This window comes from Hemicordylus capensis, chromosome 5 (genome assembly GCF_027244095.1).
Source record: "Hemicordylus capensis ecotype Gifberg chromosome 5, rHemCap1.1.pri, whole genome shotgun sequence".
Lineage (NCBI taxonomy): Eukaryota > Metazoa > Chordata > Lepidosauria > Squamata > Cordylidae > Hemicordylus > Hemicordylus capensis.
Genome location: NC_069661.1, coordinates 5,725,432 through 5,749,288, shown reverse-complemented (window position 1 = coordinate 5,749,288; position 23,857 = coordinate 5,725,432). Strand labels below are relative to the sequence as shown.

Here is a 23,857-nt window from a genome sequence, read left to right as displayed (position 1 = left end):
TCCTCCATCCACCACGTTCCCTTGCCAAATAACCATCTGGAGGGGAAAGATCTGTGTCTGCGCTGGTTTCAGCCCTGTAAGATAGCTTCCCCAAGGCAAGCTTGCTCGTTTCCAATTCCCGTGGTTTTTAGGAGGGTTTTGCTTTTGTTATAGTGGTTAGTTGTAGGGTGGCTTTATGTGTGTGTGTTTATTCTGATTTTTACTGACAATACTGGTTATACAGTAGTGGTTAGGCTGTGAACTATGTTTTGTGGCGAGGATTATCAGAAAGAAGGATGCATATACAATGTGTTAAATTAGCCTATTCCTCTTGCAAAAAACATTATTCGTAACAGAAATCCATGCAGGCAAGCATCCTAGCCAGAGTCGTAACTGGAGAGTCAAGCAGCAGATAATTCAAACCAGCTTGCTTGAAAAAAATATGCATCCGATCCAAGAGGAGGTCTAATTTTTAGAACTTTGTCGGGAAGTCGCCTTGCTTGAACTTGGCTGTGGAAAATGTGAGTCTTATAGATATATATTTTAAAATTAAGTCTCTCCCCCCACCCCTTTAATCTGATTCATCTACTGCAGTGAGTCTGACTACCTGCTAAATGTTTCCTTGAATGATGACTTAAGTACAACAAATCAGTAAGGCATTCTGTTTTCCCCAGCGGGACAAGCAAAGCAGGATGGCAGGACTCCCCTTCAGAATGCATGCTTTTCTGAACTGAAATGGTTGTCTGGTAAGGCTTGCAGAGTAAGGGCACACCCACCCCTTTCCCGGGTTTCCTCTGGATGTTCTGGAGGGCAAGGCTTTCATGCACGCTTTTTAGTCTCTCTCGAAATAGAGATTTATTTTTATTTTTTTGCATTTTCTATCCCGCTCTATAAGGAAGTATAGAAAAACACAATGTGCATGGTTTCACTGAATAATCAATGGCCGGAGAAATAGGTCATGTGCTTCTAAAGAGTATATGCATAGGAGAAAAAGAGAGCATTTTCACTGTGTTCTTTTACCCATGATGTTGATGCACCTTCCTCCCTTTTTGCCCCATCTCGGTCTTTCAGTACATAGCCAGGAGGGTGCGCACTTTGCACCACAAAAAGTAAAATTTGGTGCCCAGCTCATCCAGACTATGTGTCAATAAAAGCCAATTCCTGTGGGCTCCCCTGAGGCATCTGGTGGGCCACTGTGTGAAATGTGATGCTGGACTAGGGTTGCTCTTCTGTAACCTGTACAAACAATGCAGATAGAACAAATGTCAATGATTTCTCTTACTGAATTAAAAGAAAACGCCTTTGCTTTACAGGGATTTGTTTTACTGGGGAGGAGGGCTGAGCTTGTAGCAGCAAGCATGAGTTGTCCCCTTATGCTAAGCAGGGTCTGCCTTGGTTTGCATTTGGATGGGAGTGCATGTGAACACTGTTAGATATTCCCCTTAGGAGCTGAAGCTCAGTGGAAGGGCATCTGTTTGCATGCAGAAGGTCCCAGGTCCACTCCCTTTGATAGCCCGTGATGTTCACACCATGCAGGCATGAGACCTGATGTCCAGTCTGAGATATAGTGCCGGTCTACAGAATCATAACCATGGAAACACAGTTTGGCTACACCTTCCATGCGCCAATCCACTACCTGTGTAGGGTGGTGGTGAATTCGCGAGGGGAGGTCCATCCCCCACCCCTACTCCCAGCATTCTAACCCCTTTCCTGGGATGGGTGTTTGGGATGGGTGTTTCGTGTACTGCAGGCTGGGCCAAGGCTGTGCTCGCTGAGGTGGCCTCTTCTGCCCCCTTGGCCAAACTAGAGAAGAAAAAGGCAAATAATAATAAGATAACCCTTGCAAGGCTCTCAAGCGATGTGGGAAAGATTGTTCCTGAAGTTCTATTTATTAAAATTTGTTGGTATGCTGTTCCAAAATGACGTCTAAAATACATGCAAAAAATGTAAGGCAGGTGTGTTTCCTTTTCGTTTCTGTAGTATTCCTATATGAATTATTCTTCGTGTGCCTAGTTCACTCCCTCCAGCAACCTCCTTCCCACAAATGGCAAAGGGATATACAAACATCTTTATTGATTTGACGAATAGTGAATTGTCCTCAATTTGTTTCCTCTCGCAGGCAATGGTTTACACTTTTTTTAAAGACTGCAAAAGCTCAACCAGCAGGGCAAAAAAGAAGGCCTTGTTTCTTTAAAAAAGAGAATTCTAAGAAACCAGCTGCTATTATGCCATCTTGAGGTCAAGGGCAGTGCTACAACCTTTTCCATACAATGCATTGTCAAAAGCCAAAATGAATAATCTTGATGGTTTTTGGCATGGCTTCGGAAAGACCTAAAACAGTTTGTTGTTCATTAGAAAGACGAGCACTTAGAATTCTGGCTGCAACAGCTTCATGTTACCCTCTGAGATCTGTTTGACTTCATACTTGTGAACATTAGAATGCAGGAAATAGAGGTGTCAGGGAAGGAAACACAAGGGTTTCATGTAAGTCATCCGTGTAAGTCAGAAAAAAATGTATTTTTCTGTTTGTTTTATTTCTCTGCAGAGTCTGGGTGCTTTCAGCCTTGTGGGTTTCAGTGCTTTTGTGTGGTGTGTTAACTGGTTTGGGCATTCTGTTTTTCTGAAATATGAACCAGAAAATCCTGGAAGCCCTTTTTTTGCACTGCTAGATTCAAAATAGCTGACTTGCTCTCTGATTTTTATGAAACATACATTGCCTACCATCCCTAATAATGTGTAAAATTTGCCCACATTCCCTTGTTGGATTAGATTGCCAGGTCTCTTATGGTAAATTTGCTGTGTAGCTCTTTTGTTCCAGTTGACAATATGTTAACTGGCATCTAATTCTGACATTTAAAGCTACTTGCAGGAGCCCAAATTCAGGCAAAGTTCTTGCAGACTGTTGGTCTATGCCCAATTTGACCTAAGCAATGGTATCTCACTCCATCTTGCTGAATAGAATATATTCAGCACTGAATTATGTTTGTTGGTGCCATGAGAACTGGCTGGTCTTGTGGTAGCAAGCATGAATTGTCCTCTTTGATAATTAGGGGCCACCCTGGTTTGCATTTGAATGGGAGACTACATGTGAGCACTGTAAGATATTCCCCTTAGGGGATGGAGCTGGGAAGAGCATCTGCATTCAGAAGATTGCAAGTCTCCTAGCTGGCATCTCCAGATAGGCCTGAGGGAGACTCCTGCTTGCAGCCTTGGAGAAGCCACTGCCAATCTGGGTAGACAAAACTGAGCTTGATGGACCAAGGGTATGATTTGGTAGAAGGCATCTTCCTATGTTCCATTGGTAACATTGGTGTGAATCTGTTTCACACTTCCTGGGAATGTCCTAACATTGCATTATATAGACAATCAGTGTTGACTTGTAGAAAAGAGAGAGCAGATTATGAATTGACATGTGGATGTCCCAGGTTCAGTCGATGGCACATCTCCAGAAATGGCTGGGGAAGACTCCTGCCTGCAACCCTGGAGAGCTGATGCCAGTCACTATGGGCAGCATTGCGCTTAGTTGGGCCAAGGGTCTGGCTTACTGTGAATTAGCTTCCTTTGCTCCTTAGACTCATTGTTGGTTCGGTTCTGTTGAAGACCGCTGAGAAGAAGACCGCTGTGCAGGAGGATCAAACTGTTAAGATGCATTTTAACAGCTGCTAGGATGGGAAAAGACCTTTGTGGTGGGGATGGGAAGGGCAGCTTCACTGTCGGACAGTGTGGCTGCAAAGGGCTTGCAAGCTGGTGTATGTTCTAGAATCTATACGTTTATTTCTCCCAGGTGTACCCGTCGCTAATCCCATGAGTGGCAGCTTCCGCACTAGCAACGGGGACGGGGAGGCCAGGATGAAGAGGTGGCAGCAGGCCGTCCTGGCCACCAGGAGCAGGCTGCGGCGGGTAGGAGGAGAGGACGGACCGGCTTGAAAGCCGGCCAGAAACCGCAGCCGGGCAATTGGGGGGAGGGGGGAGAAGTGGTCCAGGCGAGCCGTCAGAGGCGCCGATGCTCTGCACCCAGCCCAGCTAGTTGAAATGAAAGGTAATGTCCAGTCGTTGGCACTGTTGAAGAGCATATGGTCTGTTACAGACTCTGCAGTGACTTAACACACAAGAAAAAAAGATAGGCTATTCAGCTTTCACTCTGGTTCCAAACTTGGGATGGCTACTGTCAATCAATGCTGGGAGCAGCAGCAAATCTTGCACAAGTCTCTGTGAACCACTACCTGAAGCCTGCAGAAGAGCTGGTATCTAGTGGCAAGGTGATGCGGCTGTGGGTGACTTGCAGAGCTTGGCACTACGGTGGGGTAGTCCAGCATCAGGTCCTGGGCCAACACCCTGTGGGAGCTGGAGGCAGGACCAGGCTAGCGGCAGGGTCCGGACCAGAGAGCAGGTAAGCAGGAGTGTTGCTGCACTGCTGCTCTCAATCTGGACAGGGCTTCTTTACTGTGTCCTAGGCCCCACCTCCCTGAGTAAAGAGCTCTCTTAAAGGAGCTACACTCTGTTTTGGAGCCATGCACAATGGCAAGGCTAGCCTGCCTCCTGCTGCCTCAAACTGGTGTGATGGCAAAGGCAAGATGCCTGGACTTCGGGAGTCCACAGTGCCCGTATTGGAGGACACTGGCAAGGAAGCATTCTGGGAGCAGGGAATAGAAGGAGCACAGACGCTTTGGGTTCTTCCTCCTTGGAAGTCTCTGCAAGAAGGCTGCTCCTGGAAATGGTGCAGGGTAAGGTGTTTCCCAAGTTTCAGTATCCTTAGTCCATCAGTCCTCAAGACATTGGTCCATTTAGCTCAATATTGTTACACAGACTGGCAGCGGCTCTCCAAAGTTTCAGGCAGGAAACTTTCTGGGCCCACCTGGAGATGCTTCCAGGGATTGAACCAGGGACCTTCTGCATGCAAAGCAGATGCTCTGCCACTGAACTATGGGCCCATGCTTCAGGGCTCCTCTTCTGATGTGGGGGTATCCGAGTCCAGGTGCTAATTAACTTGGGTGGCTTTCTGAATGTACCATTTTAACCCTTTCTTGTACTACATCAAAATTCAAGTGTTTCCAGGGAGTAGATAAGCTTTAGTGGTGTCAGCTCCAGAATAACACCAAGAAATTGCTGCTCATATTTGTGGTGTGTGTGTCGGGTTGGGGTGAGGGGAAACTGAGGAGCCGTGGTCTGTTGACTGTATTCATAGAGTTAGAAGTGCTGTATGTTGTACTCATTCTGTTTGTAGGTTTAACACTATGCAACATCAGATGTTTTTGTTAATTCCTGTATTGTACCCAAAGAAGACCTGCAGGGTATTTGGTAAATAAAATGCCACCTTTCAACAATGGCCGCAGCGCTAGTGCTCTGTCAATGACACAGCAGTTTGTGGTAACTGTAGGTTGGGCAATAATGATTCGGGTGATTTGCAACAAGAGTTTCTGATGTGCAACCATAAAGAACTTTGTATTTTTGTGTGTTTCTCTTTACAGATTGCATTTTCACAGCACAGTAACTTTATGGACCTGGTTCAGTTTTTTGTCACCTTCTTTAGGTAAGTTATACTCTGGACAAGTAAAAAAATTCATGTCTTTTATGAGCAATAATTTGCAGCATGCTTTAACTTAAAGCTACCTTGTATTGAAGAGTAGCTAATGTGATATCTAATGTGATTATACGGACCTTAAAAAACACCTCCAAAATTCGGCTGCCCTCTTCTTTCTGCAGCTTTTTGAAGCAATGACACCAATTTCAACCAATGGCACCAATGCTTTGGTTGCTAGTCCTACGTGAGGGTTTATCTGAAGTTTCCAAATAATCTTTGCATAACTCCACTTTGCATATGGTGATTGGAAAGCAAATGGATTTGGTTCATTATAGGAGTGACCCAATCCCCCAGTCTCAAGTGTGTTCAGAATGCTCTCCCCTCCAATACCTTACACATTCACGTTCTACTTAAAGACTGGAAACCATTTAAAAGACAAGATATTTTATTTTGGAATAATTTAATAAGAAATTGAATTAACTTCTATTAATATCCATCAAGCCACCAAATGTAATTTTAACAAAACAATAATAAAATATAATGGTTTTGGCACCATTTTTGAACTAACAGCATAAGCTACATTGGCCTAAAGCAGGGTTTCTCAAACATGGCCGAAGGTCACTGAGGCTGGCAATGATAAGATCTGCCGTCCAACAACATCTGGGGACCCAAGCTTGAGAACCCGTGGCCTGAGGCAGGGGTAGGCAAACTTGGCCCTCCAGCTATTTTTGGACTACCAGAATCACCAGCCACTATTTATTGTGGTTGGGAATGCTGGGAGTTGAAATTCAAAAACAGCTGGAGGACCAAGTTGGCCCACTCCTGACCTAGGAAATACCTGGATCCTGATGGAAATATGGCACAAAGGAAAAGCTTCACAATCTGGAAGGCAACAGTGCAGCAGAGGAGGCACATCCTAACAAGCAGAAGCTAGAGTGTGAGGCCAGAGCTACATCATGACAGGAGCCTACTTTCTTTCACACACACACACACACACACACACACACACACACACACACACACACACACACTCTTTGTAATTTTCAAAAGGAATGTAAGAATGACATCCGTTTCTTCGGCTCCCCTCCTAAGATGACACATGCAAATACTGGACAGCCACTGTACATACAGCAAAGCTTTGTTTTGGTCTTCACAGGATGAGGGATCTGATTAGGTTTACTCCATTATCAGCACAAGAACACCTGCAACTTCTTTGTTTGAGGATTGCATTTGGCATTTGCTTGTAATACATAACGTTGCCATAAGAAGCAGCATGCAGAGGGGAGAGCTCTTTTCCTGCACAAATACGTGTGTGTTTGTGTGTGTGTGTGTGTGTGTGTGTGTGTGTACACACAGAAAGACATGTGAAAAAGTAATTCAGACACACACATGAAAAAGTAGACAGAGCGTTTAGCTGGAAGGCCTGAAGACTCTTGGAAGCTAATGCACAGAGAGAGAGAGAGAGAGAAAGAGAAGCTGTTTAGCAAACATTGGGATTTCTTCCCAGCAGCCTGGGAAGGCTTCATGCAGCTCTGTGGCTGATTTGTCAAAGTACTGAGGTCTGAGTAGCTCCTTTCCTTTAGGCCTCTTCTGCAGGCCAATAGCAAGTGCTGCCACTGTGACTTTTTATCAGCTAGACTTGGCATATTGTTTGGGTCCCTGCCCCTTCTTTTTCTCCAGTCACCTAGGTCATAGGGCTGGCTGCATGGTCAACTGCTCCCCCTCACCACTCCACCCCACTGCTTTGCAGTTACTTCTGCTTAGTAAACTGTTTGAGAACCTTTTTGTCGAAAAGTGCAATAAGGCACGTTCACCGCAGGCCAACACGTGTCCACGAGGCCCACATAGACACTGGATGAACTGCTCCGGTATCAGAGAAGAGACATCCAACATCCTGGCTGAAGAGTAAGGGCCAGTCACAGAATGGGTGTGTGCCAACAGTTGCTTCCAAAAATGGCTCAGGGCAGTTTACACAGAGAAATAATACATAAATAAGATGGATCCCTGTCCCCAAAGGGCTCACAATCTAAAAGAAACATAAGATGGACACCAGCAACAGTCACTGGAAGTACTGTGCTGGGGGTGGATAGGGCCAGTTACTCTCCCCCTGCTAAATAAAGAGAATCACCACGGTAAAAGGTGCCTCTTTGCCAGGTTAGCAGGGGTTAAGTGGTAGGGCGTCTACTCTGAATGCAGAAAGTCCCAGGTTCAGGGTTTCTACAGGTGAAAAGCATCTTGGGAAGCAGGGCTGGGAAAGCGCTTGCTTGCGCTTTTTCTCGCTCATTCTCTCCCCCCAACCCCCACCCCCACCCCACCCCTTGAGAACCACTGCCAGTCACGGTAGATAACACTAGACTAAATGGGTCAGTGCTTTGGTTCGGGATAAAGCATTTTCATGTGTTAATATGCACAATATCTCCCTGAAGGAGGATAATTCAAGCTGTGTTAATGTTGAGTCTTAAGGTTCTGGGCTGCTAGTTCAGCCACTTTATAGCTTTGCTTCTGTGACAGATGGCAACCCAAAGGAGCATTGACAGGAAGGCTAAACACGTCCTGGAGTCACACATCCTTGTAATCTGCAGAGGGTAGTGCTCTTCTGCTTTCCTCCACTGATGCTGCCCACAGCTGCCCTGCCTCTGGGGAGGTGTTCTTGATTCCTGTGTGACACAGGTGCATGGGGCACACTGGTGGGATTCCTGCGTATCCTGCCACGGAGGTCAGAGCCACCCACCATTGGGGGGTGAGCAAGTTTTACCCACATGTAGCATTCTTTCCAAATGCAGTGCGTCCCCTTTCCACATAGAAGGGAGTGGCTTCAGCCTGTGGGGGGGGGGTTCCGAGGCTGGGGAACCCCTGGCTTAAGGAAATAGTAGGATCATGCCGCGTGTGATAATGCTTTTTGTAAATGAAGGTAAGCAGCACATGGACACTTAAACCCCAAACTGGCAAGTTTTTATTCTGTGTTGTAAAAGGAAATTGGATGTGGATATGTTTAAAAGTAACGGGTTTGTGTCTGTTGTACATTACAAAAAGGAGTGGATGGCAGCCATTCGTTTATGAATGCAAAAATAAAGGGATGTACTTGGCAGCATTGGAGAAGAGGCTAAACTGTGACTGTGGGGGATACCCCTGTTGGTGAAGGGCTAACTTTGCCTCTCAGTTAGTTGTATTTGGACCAGAGCCCACTACTCTTCGTCAAACTGGGAGCTGTTCAGAGCAGAGCCACATCAGCTCCATCTCCCTACATAGCCCCTCCCAGGTTCTGGTGGTTGGGCATATTGAAGTGTAACAGAACCTCTGTGTGTGTGTGTGTGTGTGTGTGTGTGTGTGTGTGTGTGTGTGTGTGTGTGTGTGTGTGTTGTTTCAGAATGATTCCTCTTATGTCAAGTCTGATTACTGAGATTCAGAGTTTTTCACCTTTGTCATTCAAAACCAGAATAAGCCAACTCTGCCTTGCTGCTGTTTTTAAGCACATGGATGACCACCCTCCTGCAGTGCAGAGAACTCCACTGTACAGGCTCTTCAGACTCCTAGGGATCTGTTGCCTGCTTTGGACAGTCTACCAAAAAATACACAAACAAACTGGGCAGCCTGTTACAGGAATATAGGAAGCTGCCTTATACCGAGTCAGACTGTTGATCCATCTAGCTCAGTATTGACTAAGTTGACTGGTTCCAGGCAGGAGTCTTTCCCAGAACCTGAGACCCTGCGTGCAAAACAGGGGCTCTACCACTGAGCTATGGCCCACTGTAACAAAGAACAGATGCTGACTGTTCCAGTTCTTGACCAAGTCCACTTAGTTGGGTATTAAGGCAGAGAGAATAGGTATGGTGGAGAATGGTAGCGTTGCAGTGAATTCTTTTTTGACAGTCTCCAGTTCAACTTAGCAGGAGCTAGATGAGGTCTAAAGAGTTGTTGAACTTATGAAGCTGCCATATACGTCCCCCTTTAGCTCCCTCCCCTCTTTGGGGTGGTCAGGCCACCCCCTGGCTGGATGCTTGTCTTTCTTGATTGCTCTGACACCGAGCCACTGGCCACCTCAGCTCATTGCTGTGTGAGAGACAGCTGATTGGGCTGTTCCATCTCTGTGGCCTTTAAAAGAAGGAGGCCTCTGCTGGAGGCACAGTCTCTGGCGCAGGTCGCAGGCGGGCCACTGGGGCTGGCCTTTGGTGGCGGGACTGAGAGGTGGGGTCTTTGCATTGTTTTAGACTCCTGGTAGGGACAGTTCTGTTTTGTTGCTGCCCTGCAGTTAGTTGAATCTGGTGTAAGTATGTGTCTTCGGTCATCGGGAGTTGGGGTGGGGTCTCTGGGGCAGCCATTCCAGTGGTGCTGGGGAATCGGCCAGTATTTGGTGCTGGCAGATCAGCAGGTCATAAAAGGGGGAAGGAATTTAGTAACTTAATCATGGTTTCCCTCCCAATCAAGCCTACTATCTCTTTGGCCTTGGAGGGCAGTCGCTTCAACCCACAGAACATTGCTTTGTAATGCCAGGTCAGTCCAAAACAAGTCTGAGATAATCCACAATTTGATCGTGGATGAAGGTGCCGATCTGGTGTGCATTATGGTCGGGAGAGTCTAGTGGCCCGGTTTGGTACCAGCTCCTCCAATGGGTTACTCCGTGGTGGAGCAGGTGAGAGGATGTGGGCGGGGAGGTGGGGTGGCTGTGGTCTATAAGAATACTATCTCACTTACCAGGATCCCTATCAGGGAGTTGGCCTATATGTTCCTAAGTCTAGGGACCAAGGATAGATTGTAACTTCTGTTGAAATACCAATCACCCCGTTGTCCAGCAGAGTCCCTAACTGAGCTGACAGACCTGGTTGCTGAGTTGGCGTTGGAGTGGACCAGGTTGTTGTTGGGGTGGGGGGGTGGGGGACATCAATGTGCATTTCAGGACCAGGTTGTCATGGGTGGCTCAGGAGTTCATAGCGGCCATGACGACTATGGGCCTATCCCAAGTGGTTTCTGGACTGATGCATGATGCAGGTCACACGCCCGACTTGGTCTTTTGCTTTGATCAGGGTGGTGTTCCATGGGTGGGGGCCCCTGTTATCTCTCCACTGTCATGGACAGATCACCATCTGGTTAAGGTAAGACTTGCAGCCACAACCCACCTCTGTAGGGGTGAAGGACTCATTAGGTTGGTCTGCCTGAGAAGGTTATTGGATCCAATAGGATTCCAAGAAGCCTTGGAAGGGTTTCCAGCTTGCTCTGCGAGTGATTCTGTCAATGCTCTGGTGCAAACATGGAATAATGAACTGCGCAAGTGGAGGAAGTCTTGGCATGAATCTGATAGATTGCAACACCGAGCTCATTTGAGGATCTATGCTCTGGCAGTGCAGATGGCAAAGAAGCAGTTCTCCTCCGCCTGCATTGCTTCTGCAAATTCACATCCAGCTGAGTTGTCTAGGCTTTTGAGGGGGTTGGTTCATGCCTCTTCTGCCTTGAATTTGAATTTGAAACCACCTGTCACTCGTTGTGATGTGTTTAACAACTTTTTTGCAGATAGAATATCTTGTATTCGCACTGAACTAGACTCCACAGTTATTGCAGAGTCTATTATAGAGGTGCCCAGCAACTCCTTTTGTAGGACTGAACTGGATCATTTTCAGTTTGTTACTTCTGATGATGTGGACAAACTGCTTCAGACTGTATACCCCACCACCTGTTCTCTTGACCCTAGCCCAACTTGGCTTATTTCATCTGATAGTCATATTATCAGAGAGGGTCTGGTAGATATCATAAATGCTTCTCTGGGGGAGGGCAGGATGCCTCCTTGTCTTAAGGAGGCTATTAGACCTTATTTGGAGAAACCTGCTTTGGATCCCTCGAGTTAGCTAATTACAGGCCTTACTCTAATCTTCCTTGGTTGGGCAAGGTGATTGAGTGAGTGGTTGCTTCTCAGCTCCAGGCAGTTTTAGATGACACAGATTATTTAGATCCTTTCCAGACTGGCTTTCGGGTGGGCTATGGCATTGAGATTGCCTTGGTCAGCCTGATGGATGATCTCCAATTGGTGCTTGACAGATGGAGTGTGACTCTGCTGATCCTTTTGGATCTCTCAGTGGCTTTCGATACCATTGACCATGGTATCTTGCTGGGTCGTTCGAAGGAGGTGGGATTGGGTGACACTGTTTTACAGTGGTTCCGCTCCTACCTCTCTGGCAGATTCCAGATGGTGTTGCTTGGAGACTATTGCTCTGAAGAGCGAGAACTGAAGTCTGGGGTTCCACAAGGCTCCATACTGTCTCCAATGCTTTTTAACATCTACATGAAACCGCTGGGAGAGATCGTCAGGAAGTTTGGTCTGGGATGCTATCAATATGCTGATGACACCCAGATCTATTTCTCTACACCAACTTCATCAGGAAATGGCATGACCCCCTTCAGTGCCTGCCTGGAGCCGATACTGGGTTGGATGAGGGATAACAGACTGCTGTTGAATCCAAACAAGACGGAGGTACTATCTGTAGGGGGTCAAGATCAAAGAGATGGTTTAGATCTGCCCATTCTGGATCGGGGTACACTCCCCCTAAGAGATCAGGTTCGTAGTCTGGTAGTGCTCCTGGATCCCCAACTCTCCCTGGTTTCTCAGGTTGAGGCTGTGGCCAGGAGTGCTTTTTATCAGCTTTGGCTGATACTCTAGATACGTCCATTCTTGGAAACTAGTGACCTTTAAACGGTGGTACATATGTTGGTAACCAATAGGCTTGAGTACTGCAATGCACTCTTTGTGGGACTGCCTTTGTACGTAGTTCAGAAACTCCAGTTGGTGCAGAATACAGCAGCCAGACTGGTCTCTGGGTTTACCTGAAGGGACCATATAACACCGATTCCAAAAGAACTGCACTGGCTGCCGATAGGTTTCAAAGATTATTACTTATAAGGCCCATAACGGCTTAGGTCCATGGTATTTAAGAGAGCGCCTGCTCTGTCATCAATCTTGTCGCCTATTAAGATCATCTGGAGATGTCTGACTATGGGTGTCACAAACTCGTTTGTGGCAACTTGGGACCAGGCTTTTTCTGTGGCTTCCCCAGGGCTTTGGAACGCGCTCCCTGCTGAAATAAGAGCATCTCCTTCTCTGTTTGCTCTTAGGAGGACCCTGAAGATGGACCTGTTTTCCCAGGCCTTCAACTGAGATTCGATTTTTAAATTTTAATGTGTTTTTAACGTGTTTTTAACTGTAATTTTTATCTTTTAATGAATTTTAAAATGTGTTATATTGTACGTTTTAATTCGGTACACTGCCTATAGATTTTTATACTAGGCTAGAAGCCCAGCTGTGGGCTCCTGCTGTTGCCTGCCTGCCTGCTCCTGCTTCCCCTGTGGGGCTGCTGCCTGTGGGTAACATCTGTGGGGAGTGTGTACATATGTGGTGGTCATGCGGGAAGGCAAAGGCTTTTGGGGATATGATATATAATGAGTTGAAGAATATTTTTAAAACGGCATTTCCTAAGAGGCCAGAATCCTTCCTGCTGGGAATAACTCAAGGAGAATTCTCCAGAAGAAATTTAACATTTTTTATATATGCAACCACGGCGGCAAGAATCGTATATGCACAGAAATGGAAAGTCAATAAAATGCTCTCAAAAGAAGACTGGTTGATAAAAATTTTGGAATATGCTGAGATGGCAAAGCTTACAGCACTTATAAGGGATGAAAATCTGGACTGTTTCAAAGAAGATTGGGAATCATTTTTACTTTACTTAAAGAACTATTTTTCTAATATGGACCTTTCAGCAGGGTTTGAAATATAGCAATAACAGCAAATTGGGTTGGGTAAAATTGAGTAGTAATGTGGAGTATGTATGTTTTGAATTATTATAGCAATGGTTTATAGATATAGTTAATGTGAACCGCGTAGACAGGTAAGCAAGAAGTCAATATTTACTTAATTGTAAAGCTTTCGTAAAAGCTAATAAAAACTTTAAAATGCAATGGGGGTTAGGAAGGGAGTGTGTACAGGATTGGGACCAGCTCCTGGGTGACTCAGCAGTTCTTCGATGTGGTGTCTGTCTTTTACACTAATGGGCTATGCGCCTGCACAGAGACCTCGTTGGAATCTACCAAGCTCAGTTCTCCTGCTTTGGGTGGGAACACCACCCCCAGCTGCTATATGTGGCTGTGCCACTCCTCATCCCCTCAGTCTTTTATCGTCCACGCTTTAGTGAACATCATGGAGTCTGCAGCTCAACAACAAATAGGATCTGGCTTTCCCCTTGTTGTTTTTCTCCCCACGTTTCCTTCCCCCCCCTTTATTCTTTATTTTTCTTTGCGTAGGAGTGGTTTTTTCTTTCCGTTTTGGTTTTTACGGTATTTTCTTCTTTGGAGCTCCGGTCCTGTTGTGGCCAGCCAGCCCTCGACGTTTATGCCAGGCACAATGAATGTCAAAAAGTGTGTTCAGTGTGGATCTAAGATCCCTTCCCCCGCTACTCATACCAAGTGTCTCTTGTGTCTGGGGGCATCCCACATTGTTGAGACCTGTCTTCACTGCCAGTAGTTTACAATACATGCTCACAAAAATAGGGCTTCTCGCCTGCACGCAGTCCTTTAGGATCTGGCTCTCCCATCGTCGGAAGGCCTTATTGTTGAAGCGATCCATAAAAATGTCTTCATCAGTGACTTTGGAGCGTTTTGTGTCTGCTCCTGCAGAGGTCGAAAATCTGGGCTCGATACCGGTATCAGCACCTGCTACTGTTGTTCCTTCAACAACTTCGAGTGAGTCAGTGCACTCAGAAGATCCTCCGCAGCGTTCCGCACCAATGATACTGAAATCGTGCTCGATCCCCGTGACTTCAGTACCTAAGAGGAAGAAGTCTAAGTCGCATCATGATTTGCTGGTGGGTCAACATCTCCCTCCTATACCTAGGAAGAAGGTGGCGCCGTTGGTTCCTGCGTCGGAGGCCCCTGTGGCCAAGACACCTAAAGCGGATTCGGATCGTCCTGCACAGAAGTCTTTGGTCTTGGCAAGGTCTTGCTTGCCTGTGGAGGAGGACTCGTTGAACTTGGTCCTGCTTGGGTTCATTCGAGTAGAGAGTGTTCTGTGGCGTCTGATGAACCTGGCCTCATTGGGCAGGGAAGCCTATTCCCCTAGGCATTGTTTGCCCCCTTGGAGCCGCCAGGAGCACATCCCTCTTAGGGACTATGGTGATTGTTGGGACTCAGAAGAGCGCTCATCAGATTACAGGCAGGATCGGGCCTGGGACCGTTGTGAGTCCTCCTGCTTGGATTGGTACCGAGTGTCAGAGCATGGTTCTCCCTTGATGGCAGTTGAGCTATCTTATAATGTTTGGTGCCGGTACTCTGGATCATATGGTCGATACCAGGTAGACTATAGATCAAACTATCCTGACTATGGTAGGCCTCGATACGGCTCTTGTTATATGGAAGCTCCCCCGTATGGGACGCCTGGCACCGTGAGGGGCTGGTGTGAGCCCCCGTCACACTTGAAAGGGAGGCTGCATTCCCGGTCTCCACAGCACTCCCCCTGGGAACAAACTGAGCATTGTGAACCACCCCCTTTGGCTTCTTTGCTACAGCAGGCTGCTGTACCGATCCAGGTGCTGTCAGCAGAAAAATCAGCTTCGGTACTGGATGATCCAGCTAGCAAAGTGGTCTCCCCTGTGTGTTCGACACCCTTGGACTCTGGCTCCTCCTGAGTCGGAATATGAGAGTGATACCAGCTCTTGGGAGTTGGACTGTGCTTCCCGGGGGTCATCCCCGCTTGTCATACAATTGGATTTGAAGCTGGTTTCACCGTCGGAGGATCTTAAACAATACTCTGGTTATGTGGCACGTATGGCTTCGGCCCTGGGTGTTAGCCTTGGTACCCAGCAAAAAGGGGGACTGGATCCGTTGTTCAGCCTAATCTATGCTGAGGCCACAGTACCGGCCGCTCCCTCAATTCAGCTTTGCTGGGGGTCATGAAGGGTCATTGGGGAAAACCAGCGACTCTTTCCCAGTCTAATAGGCGCCTGGAAAATCACTACAGGGTACAGTTGCAGGATGATACGTCCTTTCTGAAAAACCATCCTGCACCTCATTCAATCATTGTGGAAGAATCTCTGCAGTGAACCAGAGGTCACGGCCAGTTGGCACCGAGTGACAGAGAGGGCAGGAAATTGAACTCGTTTGGGAGAAGGCTTTACTCGGCCTCAGCCCTCCACTTAAGAGTAGCTAACTATCAGGCCTATAATGCACGATATAATCACTTTTTGTGGGGAAAGGTGGGTCCGTTCTTGGATCTCCTGCCTCAGGACAAGAGGAATCCAGCTAAGGTATTCCTCCATGAGGCTATCCAAGTAGCCAAGCAGGAACTGTGTATTCGGCCAGGCACTCGGTGGAGTGCGCGGCCAAAGTGATGGCCACACCTGTGGCGTTTAGACAACATGCCTGGCTGCCTTCGTCTGGGTGTGCTAGGGTTGAGGACCTGCCTTTTGAGAATTTTATCCTGTTTGCGGAGCAGACAGATGTCACGCTCCAGAAGGTGCAGAAGCTGAGAAGCACAGCGTGCTCGATGTCATACTCGTCCTTGAACACTAAACCACAGAAAATTTCCAAGTGGTTGCCTTATCAGTCGCAAAAGACCCCTTCTCAACAGCAATCTCCATCCGGACATTCTTTTTGTGGCAACAAGTTCCAGTCAAGATACAAATTGGGTCCCCAGCCTAGTAGGGTGCCCTTCCAGAAGCAGTGCCCAAGTACCTTTCAAAAGAAACAATGACTCCGGGTGCTTCCAGACTTACCTGGCCCCATTTTTTGCGAGCTGGGACAGAGTGACTATGGACCAGTGGGTCCTTATGATCGTACGTTTGGGCTACGCCCTGAGTTCAACGATACGCCGCCCGTGTCCGGGGTGGTGACTACTCCGTGCACGCTGGAGTTGGACAGGAGGTCGCCACGCTTCTATTAAAGGATGCGATCAAGAGGGTCACCAATCTGGAAAGTCCCGGTTTCTACTCCCGTTACTTTATCATACCAAAATCGGACGAGTGTCAGTGTCCTTTACTGGACCTCAGGGCCCTGGACAGACATCTATTGTACAAAAGATTGTAGATGCTATCGGTACCAACCATTATGACTATCCTGGAAAAAAACATGTGGATGGTCTCTTTGGACTTCAGACGCGTATTACCATGTCTCAGTATGCCCTCAGCATTGGCGCTTCCAGATCGGGGGGGGGGATCCCCTATAAATTCAAAGCCTCGGTGTTCGGTCTCACAATGGCTCCTAGGGTTTTTACGAAATTTCTGGCCCCGGTGGTGGCTTTCCTGCAGGAGAGATGGTTTGTTTGTTTGTTTGTTTTGTTTTGTTTTATTAATCAAATTTGTACACCACCCCAAACTTTCGTCTCTGGGCGGTTAACAATAGCATAAAACAAGTTAAAACATATACAAAAACTGAAACAATTAAGCATTTTAAAAATCACCCACAAATTAAAACCTTAAAATTTTAAGGAACTGAAAAAGATGGGGCAGAGAGGTGGGTTTTCAAATGCTTTTTAAAAATTGTCAGAGATGGGGAGAATCATATCTCAGTAGGGAGCGTGTTCCACAGTCTTGGGGCAGCAACCAAGAAAGCCCGTCCCTGTGTGACAACCAGCTGAGCTGGCGGCAACTGGAGACAGATTTCTCTGGATGACCTCAATGGGCAGTGGGGCTCATAATGAAGAAGACATTCTCTTAGATACCCAGGGCCTAAGCCATTTAGGGCTTTATAAATTATAACTATCAATTTGTATTTTGCCCGGAAGTCTATTGGCAGCCAGTGTAACTCTATCAGCAAAGGAGTGATGTGGTCTCTCCGAGATGACCTAGAGACCAACCTGGCCTTCTCATTCTGTACCAACTGAAGCTTCCGGATTATGTACAAAGGTAGCCCCACATAGAGTGCATTGCAGAAGTCAAGTCTGGAGGTTACTAACATATGTACCACTGTTTGCAGGTTCTGACATACTTAGATGATTGGCTCGTCTTAGCGGACACCAGGCGGGCTGTCCTGGACGCCCTAGAATTGGCTGTAGATACCCTGCAGGCTTTGGGTTTCCAAATCAATTTCAAGACATCGCAGTTGGAACTGACCCGCAGAATACAGTTCATAGGGCTGATATTCACTATGACCCTGGAGAGGGTCTTCCTCCCAGATGCCCACATATGTACTCTCAGGAGGCTGGCCATACATTTCCTAGCAGGAGGCCTGCAGACTATGTGATCGGTACAGTGTCTTTGGGGTCACATGGCTGCCTCTATCTACATGCTGCCCCAAGCGCACCTTCGCATGTGTATTATCCAAAGATGTTTTGGACATATTCGATCCACTTTGGGATCCAAGCCATCTAGAGTGCATGCCCCCTCGCTGGGTACGGGCAATGGCAGAGTGGTGGACTGAGTTTGGGCACCAGTGCCCCCTTTCCGCACCTGAACACCAGCACGCCATTTCAGTCTCCCTGTTTCTGATGGGTGATCACGACGGATGCCTTGGAACTCGGTTGGGCGGGCACACCTAAAAGAGTTTTGCCTGAGTGGACATTGGTCCCCCAGGGACAGGACCCGTCACATCAATTATTTGGAGCTGTTGGCCATTTTCAATGCTCTCAAGGGCTTCCTGCCCATGATTTGGGGTCATTCAGTGACAATACAAACAGACAATACAATGGCAAAAGCCTACATCAACTGACAGGACAGCACGTCCTCAAGGAGCCTTCTGTTCCTGTCTCTGGACCTTTGGCATTGATGTGTGGTGCATGCGGTGTTGCCTCAGGTGATTCATATACAAGGTTCCCTGAATGTCCAAGCAGACACTCTGAGCAGGTTGAAGATGGTCTCCCACGAGTGGGCATTGAACCACAGTGTTCTCAGAGACATATTTGTAAAATGGGAAGTCCCTACTCTGGACCTCTTCGCTTCCCGGGACAATGCTCAGTGTGCCAGGTATTGCTCCAGGGGAGGGGAAGTTGAAGGCTCTCTGGGCAATGCTTTCGTCCTATCTTGGACTGGCCCTCTTCTGTATGTGTTTTTCCTGTTTCCCCTCATTCTGAGGGTCCTGCACAAACAGGGTGGATTGGGCCAGGGTGATCCTGATAGCTCTTGTATGCCTATTAGGCTGCCATTGTGGCACGTTCCCCCTCAAACCGGGCTTCATGGTTTAAAGACCCGGTGGTGAAAAGTTTCCTGAAACTTAATTGCTGTCTCCCCTTCCGGCTGTCCTGCCAGCTCTTTGTCCTTGGAAAGCAATGCTAACCACCCACAGAGCCTCATCTTGCTCCTTTGTAAAGCCAGGTTGGTCCAGAATAAACCTGAAGTCATCCATTATTTGATTCTGGATGAAGGGGCCAATCTGGTATGTATTACGGAGATTTGGTTGGGGGAGACTTGTGGCCCAGTCTGTTCCCGGCGTCTTCCTCCAAGGTACTCTGTTGAGGACCAGGGGAGGGGAAGTGGGTGGGGAGGTGGAGTGGCTACGGTCTACAAGAGCAATATCTCCCTTGTCAGGATCCCTGTCAAAGTGTCTGACCATACTGAATGTGTGTACCTAAGTGTGGGGACCAGGGATAGACTGGGACTTGTGTTGGTGTACTGATTGCCCCCGCTGCCCGACAGAGTCCCTAACTGAGCTGATGGACTTGGTCTCGGGTGGTTTATTTATTGATTTGATTTGTATACCACCCTTCCAGAATGGCTCAGGTTTGGCGTTGGAGTCTCCCAGGCTTGTGGTGGTGGTGGTGGGACTTCAGTATTCACTTTGGGACCAATTTGTCCACGGTGGCTCAGGATTTCATAGTGGCCATGACAACTATGTGCCTATCCCAGGTGGCCTCAGGACCGACGCATATTGCTGGTCACACGTTGATCTAGTGTTACACTCTGAACAGGGTGGTGTTCCGTGGGTGGGGCACTCCTGTGATTCCCCTTTGTCATGGATGGACGACCATCTGGTTAAGGTTGGACTCATGACCATGTCCCACCTCCGCAAGGGCGGAGGGTCCATTAGGATGGTCCGCCCAAGAAGGTTACAGGATCCAATAGGATTCCAAGAAGCCTTGGAGGTATTTAGTGTTGGCTCTGCTGATGACCCTATCGACACTCTGGTGGAGTATTGGAACAATCAACTCACCAGGGCAGTGGACACGATCACTCCTAAGTGTCCTCTCCGACCCTCTTCGAAACTGACCCCTTGGTATACAGAAGAACTACAGGGGCGGAAGCAGCGAGATAGATGACTAGAGCGCAAGTGGAGGAATACTCTACTCTAATCCGACAGATTATTACATAGAGGCGATACGTGTGGAAAAGAAGCAATTCTATTTCTCCTGTATCACCACCGCAAGTTCATGTCCAGCTTTGTGAAGGGGCTAATGTGTACCCCTTCCCCCTTGAATCAGTACTTAGAATCAACAGTTACATGCTGTGATGTTTTAAATGAGTTCTTTGTGGATAAAACATATCGTCTTCGGGCTGACTTGGATTCAAATTCCACAAATGTTACAGAGTCGGATGCCGAGGTGTCCAGCAGCTCCTCTTATGTTATGACCCTGTATCAGTTTGTTCATGATTCCTCAGGATGTGGACAAGTTGCTTGGAATGGTGCAGCCCACCACCTGCCCTCTTGATCCTTGTCCGACATGGCTTATACTATCTGGCAGGGAGGCTGTTGTAGAGGGCCTGGTAGAGATTATACATGCTTCTCTGAGGGAGGGCAGGATGCCTCCTTGTCTTAAGGAGGCAATCATTAGACCTCTTCTGACGAGGCCTGCCTTGGATCCCTCAAAGTTAAGCAACTACAGGCCTATCTCCAACCTTCCATGGTTGGGCAAGGTGATTGAGAAGGTGGTGGCCTCCCAGTTCCAGGCAGTCTTGGAGGAAACTGATTATCTAGAAGCATTTCAAACTGGCTTCCAGGTGGGCTATGGGGTGGAGACTGTCTCAAAATCTGAACTTTCATATTGTGTCCCTCAGGGCTCCGTATTGTCTCCAATGTTGTTTAACATCTACATGACACCGCTTGGAAACATCATCAGGAGATTTGGTGCAGGCTGTTATCAATATGCTGATGACAACCAAATCTATTTCTCCATGTCAGTATCATCAGGAGAAGGCATAACTGCCCTAAATGCCTGTCTGGAGGTGGTAATGGGCTGGATGAGGAATAACAAACTGAGGCTGAATCTAGATAAGATGGAGGTACTTATTGTGCAGGGCTGAAACTCAGGAGACGATTTTGACCTGCTGGTTCTGGATGGGGTCACATTCCCCTGGAAGGAACAGGTGTTCTTCTGGATCCAAACCTCTCCCTGATGTCCCAGATTGAGGTGGTGACCAGAGGTGCTTTTTATCAGCTTCGGCTGATATGTCAGCTGCATCCATTTCTTGAGATGAATGGCCTCAAAACAGTGGTACATCTGCTGGTAACCACTAGGCTGGATTACTGCAATACGCTCTATGTGGGGCTGCTTTTGTTCATAGTTCAGATATTGCAGTTGGTTCAGAAGCGGCAGCCAGGTTAGTCTCTGTGTCATCTTGGAGAGACCATCTTACTCCTGTGTTGGAGGAACTGCACTGGTTGCCCATCTGTTTCCAGGCAAGATACAAGGATATGGTTATTACTTATAAAGCCCTAAACAGCTTAAGCCCTGGGTATTTAAGAGAAGGTCTTCTTCACTGTGAGCCTCACTGTCTGTTAAGATCATCTGGAGAGATTCGTCTGCGGCTCCCACCAACTCATCTGGTGGCTGCTCAGGAACCAGCCTTCTCTGTTGCTGCCCCTGGACTTTGGAATGCACTCCCTGTTGAAACAAGAGCCTCCCCATCTCTGTCAACTTCTTAAAAGGCACTGAAGACACGTTTATTCACCCAAGCTTTTAATTAGATTTATAGTTTTAAATAATGTTAATGCTGGGTTTTAAATATTTTTAATCTTTTAAATGATTTTAATTGTTAATCGATTTAATGTTTTAAATGATTTTAATTGTAAACCTTCCAGAGACCCACGTTTGGGGCGGTATAGAAATATTTTAAATAAATAAAATAAAATAAAATAGGCAGTATCCTGAGGTTTGGCCTCCACATAAAAACACTTCCATGATGTAAGCAGAATTAAGACAGGCCAGAACCACCACCACCACCCCCTCCATGGGCCACCTTTTAAAGTACCTGACTAGAATTTACCTCCTCCCATTTGCTTCGAACAAGTGAATACAAAATTTGGGCACGTAGAGGCGCACAGGCAGTTGGAAAAAGACTGCAGTTCTCCCTGTCAGTGTATGAAGACAACCCTTCATGTGGGGGTGTGCGCTCATGGGGTAAAGAACAAAGGTTTTCAATGACACTCTTTGTTAATGGACTTGGCATTTGCTGTGGTAAAAATAAAATAATGCTTGGGAAAGTAATTTTCTGCCTATATTTATTTACCAGACTATGAAATGGGAATATTGGTAGTTGCCTAAATGATAATGGGAAGATCTGGGTAAATATTGCTGTAGGAAGGCTATTGGGTTCTTCCTTTGCTTTCACAGATATAGAATTGCAGTTGAGTAGTTTTGCAACAGTAATTCGAAACCAGAAGAGCATTATGGTCCCGTGGGTAGAGTTACCATCTTTGGCTTAGATTCAGATCCCAGCTCAGCCAGGGGCTCGTTAGTTGGCTTTCAGCACATCATTCCCTCAGCCTCACCTTCCCATCTGAAAAATGGGACAAGTGTGACCTCCCTTGCTTGGTTTTTATGAGGATTAATGATAACATTTGGCTAGAATCTGCTCTGTGCCTTGGGGAGAGAGTGGGCCTATAAATCTCAGTGAGTGAATAAATCAATGTGGGCAGGGTTCATTTTCTAGTTCAGTCAGTTTTATAAATAAGATGTTACCTGAAATTTAAAAAAAGAAAAGGAACAGAGCAAACATTCATTACTTAAAATCCCTTTTACATACTTTCACACACTGCGGTTGCATTTCCTCTTGCTGGGTCACAGCGAGCCTTCTGTCATGACTGTTGAGTGATAACTTGACTGAATTGCACTGACATTCTTAAGTCTGAAGGCAGGTGACGTGGTCTCTTCCCAGCTTTGTCACTCGCCCTTCTGAACATCGTGTCTTGCTTGACACCTCCCCTTGGAACGCCTGTTGTGCGCACCACCTTGCAAGACTGTGACTTGAATCTTAATGCCTCCCACATACTTTTATGTGTCTCTGGCATCTGTTGGCAGAAGCTCGCAAAGTATGACACTGTCTTATTTGGTCAAGCTTCCCCATTTTCCTAGATTGCAAGCAGTTGGGAAGTGATTATGGAGTTTGTATTTATTGTTGCTTTTATTTTCTCGCTTCCAGCTGTTTCTTGTCTCTACTTCTTGTGGCTGCCGTGGTTTGGAAGATCAAGCAGAGCTGCTGGGCATCGCGTCGGAGAGAGGTGGGTCAAATTGACGGCACTACTGACTTCTGTGCACTTGGTGTCTGTTTTCTTGCACATGGTCTTGTATGAGATGCCAAGTATGCCACTCAGCTGGTTTTTGTTGGTGAAAAAAGATGTGGAACTAGAAAAGGTTCAGAAGAGGGCAACCAAGATGATCATGGGCCTAAAGCACCTTTCTTATGAGGCAAGGCTACAACACCCGGGGCTTTTTAGTTTAGAAAAAAGACCACTGCGGGGAGACATGATAGAGGTCTATAAAATCATGCATGGTGTGGAGAAAGTGGAGAGAGAGAAATTCTTCTCCCTCTCCCATAACACTAGAACCAGGGGTCATCCCATGAAATTGATTGCCAGGAGGTCTAGGACCAACAAGCAGAAGTACTTTTTCCACACAACACGTGATCCACTTGTGGAACTCTCTGCCACAGGATGTGGTGACAGCCAACAGCTTGGATGGCTTAAAAAGGGGTTTGGATGACTTCATGGAGGAGAGGTCTATCAATGGCTACCAGTCAGAGGGCTGTGGGCCACCTCCAGCCTCAAAGGCAGGATGCCTCTGAGTACCGGTTGCAGGGGAGTAATGGCAGGAGAGATGGCACACCCTCAACTCCTGCCTGTGGCTTCCAGCAGCATCTGGTGGGCCACTGTGCAATGTTGGACTAGATGGGCCTTGGGCCCGATTCAGCAGGCCTGTTCTTTTGTTCTTATATGAAGTATTCTTATGCATTCATATTTTCAAAATATGAACGCATAAGAATACTTCACGTGTGATTCACATGAATCAGTGTGACCTTTTTGTTGACCATCACATGAAAAGAAGCCACAGCCACTGACCCAGGGCTCCACCCGTCCTCTTCCCAGTGGTGAGCATCCGCCTCCCATGAATGGTGGTAAAGGGGAGGAACCAGGAGAACTGCATCCCACCAATATGCATCCACGTCCAAACGGCCTTTC

General features: G+C 47.1%; 1 protein-coding gene across 3 annotated transcripts in view; it reads left to right on the top strand.

Annotated features, from left to right (window-relative positions):
- The window catches only part of ATRN (attractin), a 231,788-nt gene that overhangs the window by 153,678 nt on the left and 54,253 nt on the right, over positions 1 to 23,857 (top strand). For 2 of the 3 annotated variants that reach the window (XM_053252986.1, XM_053252987.1), the window contains exons 25-26: positions 5,448 to 5,509; positions 22,822 to 22,900. In XM_053252986.1, coding sequence (XP_053108961.1) covers positions 5,448 to 5,509; positions 22,822 to 22,900 — 141 coding nt within the window. Of the gene's footprint in view, positions 1 to 5,447; positions 5,510 to 12,598; positions 13,431 to 22,821; positions 22,901 to 23,857 lie in introns of those variants that run through there. The other variant, XM_053252988.1, reaches the window with a different exon arrangement.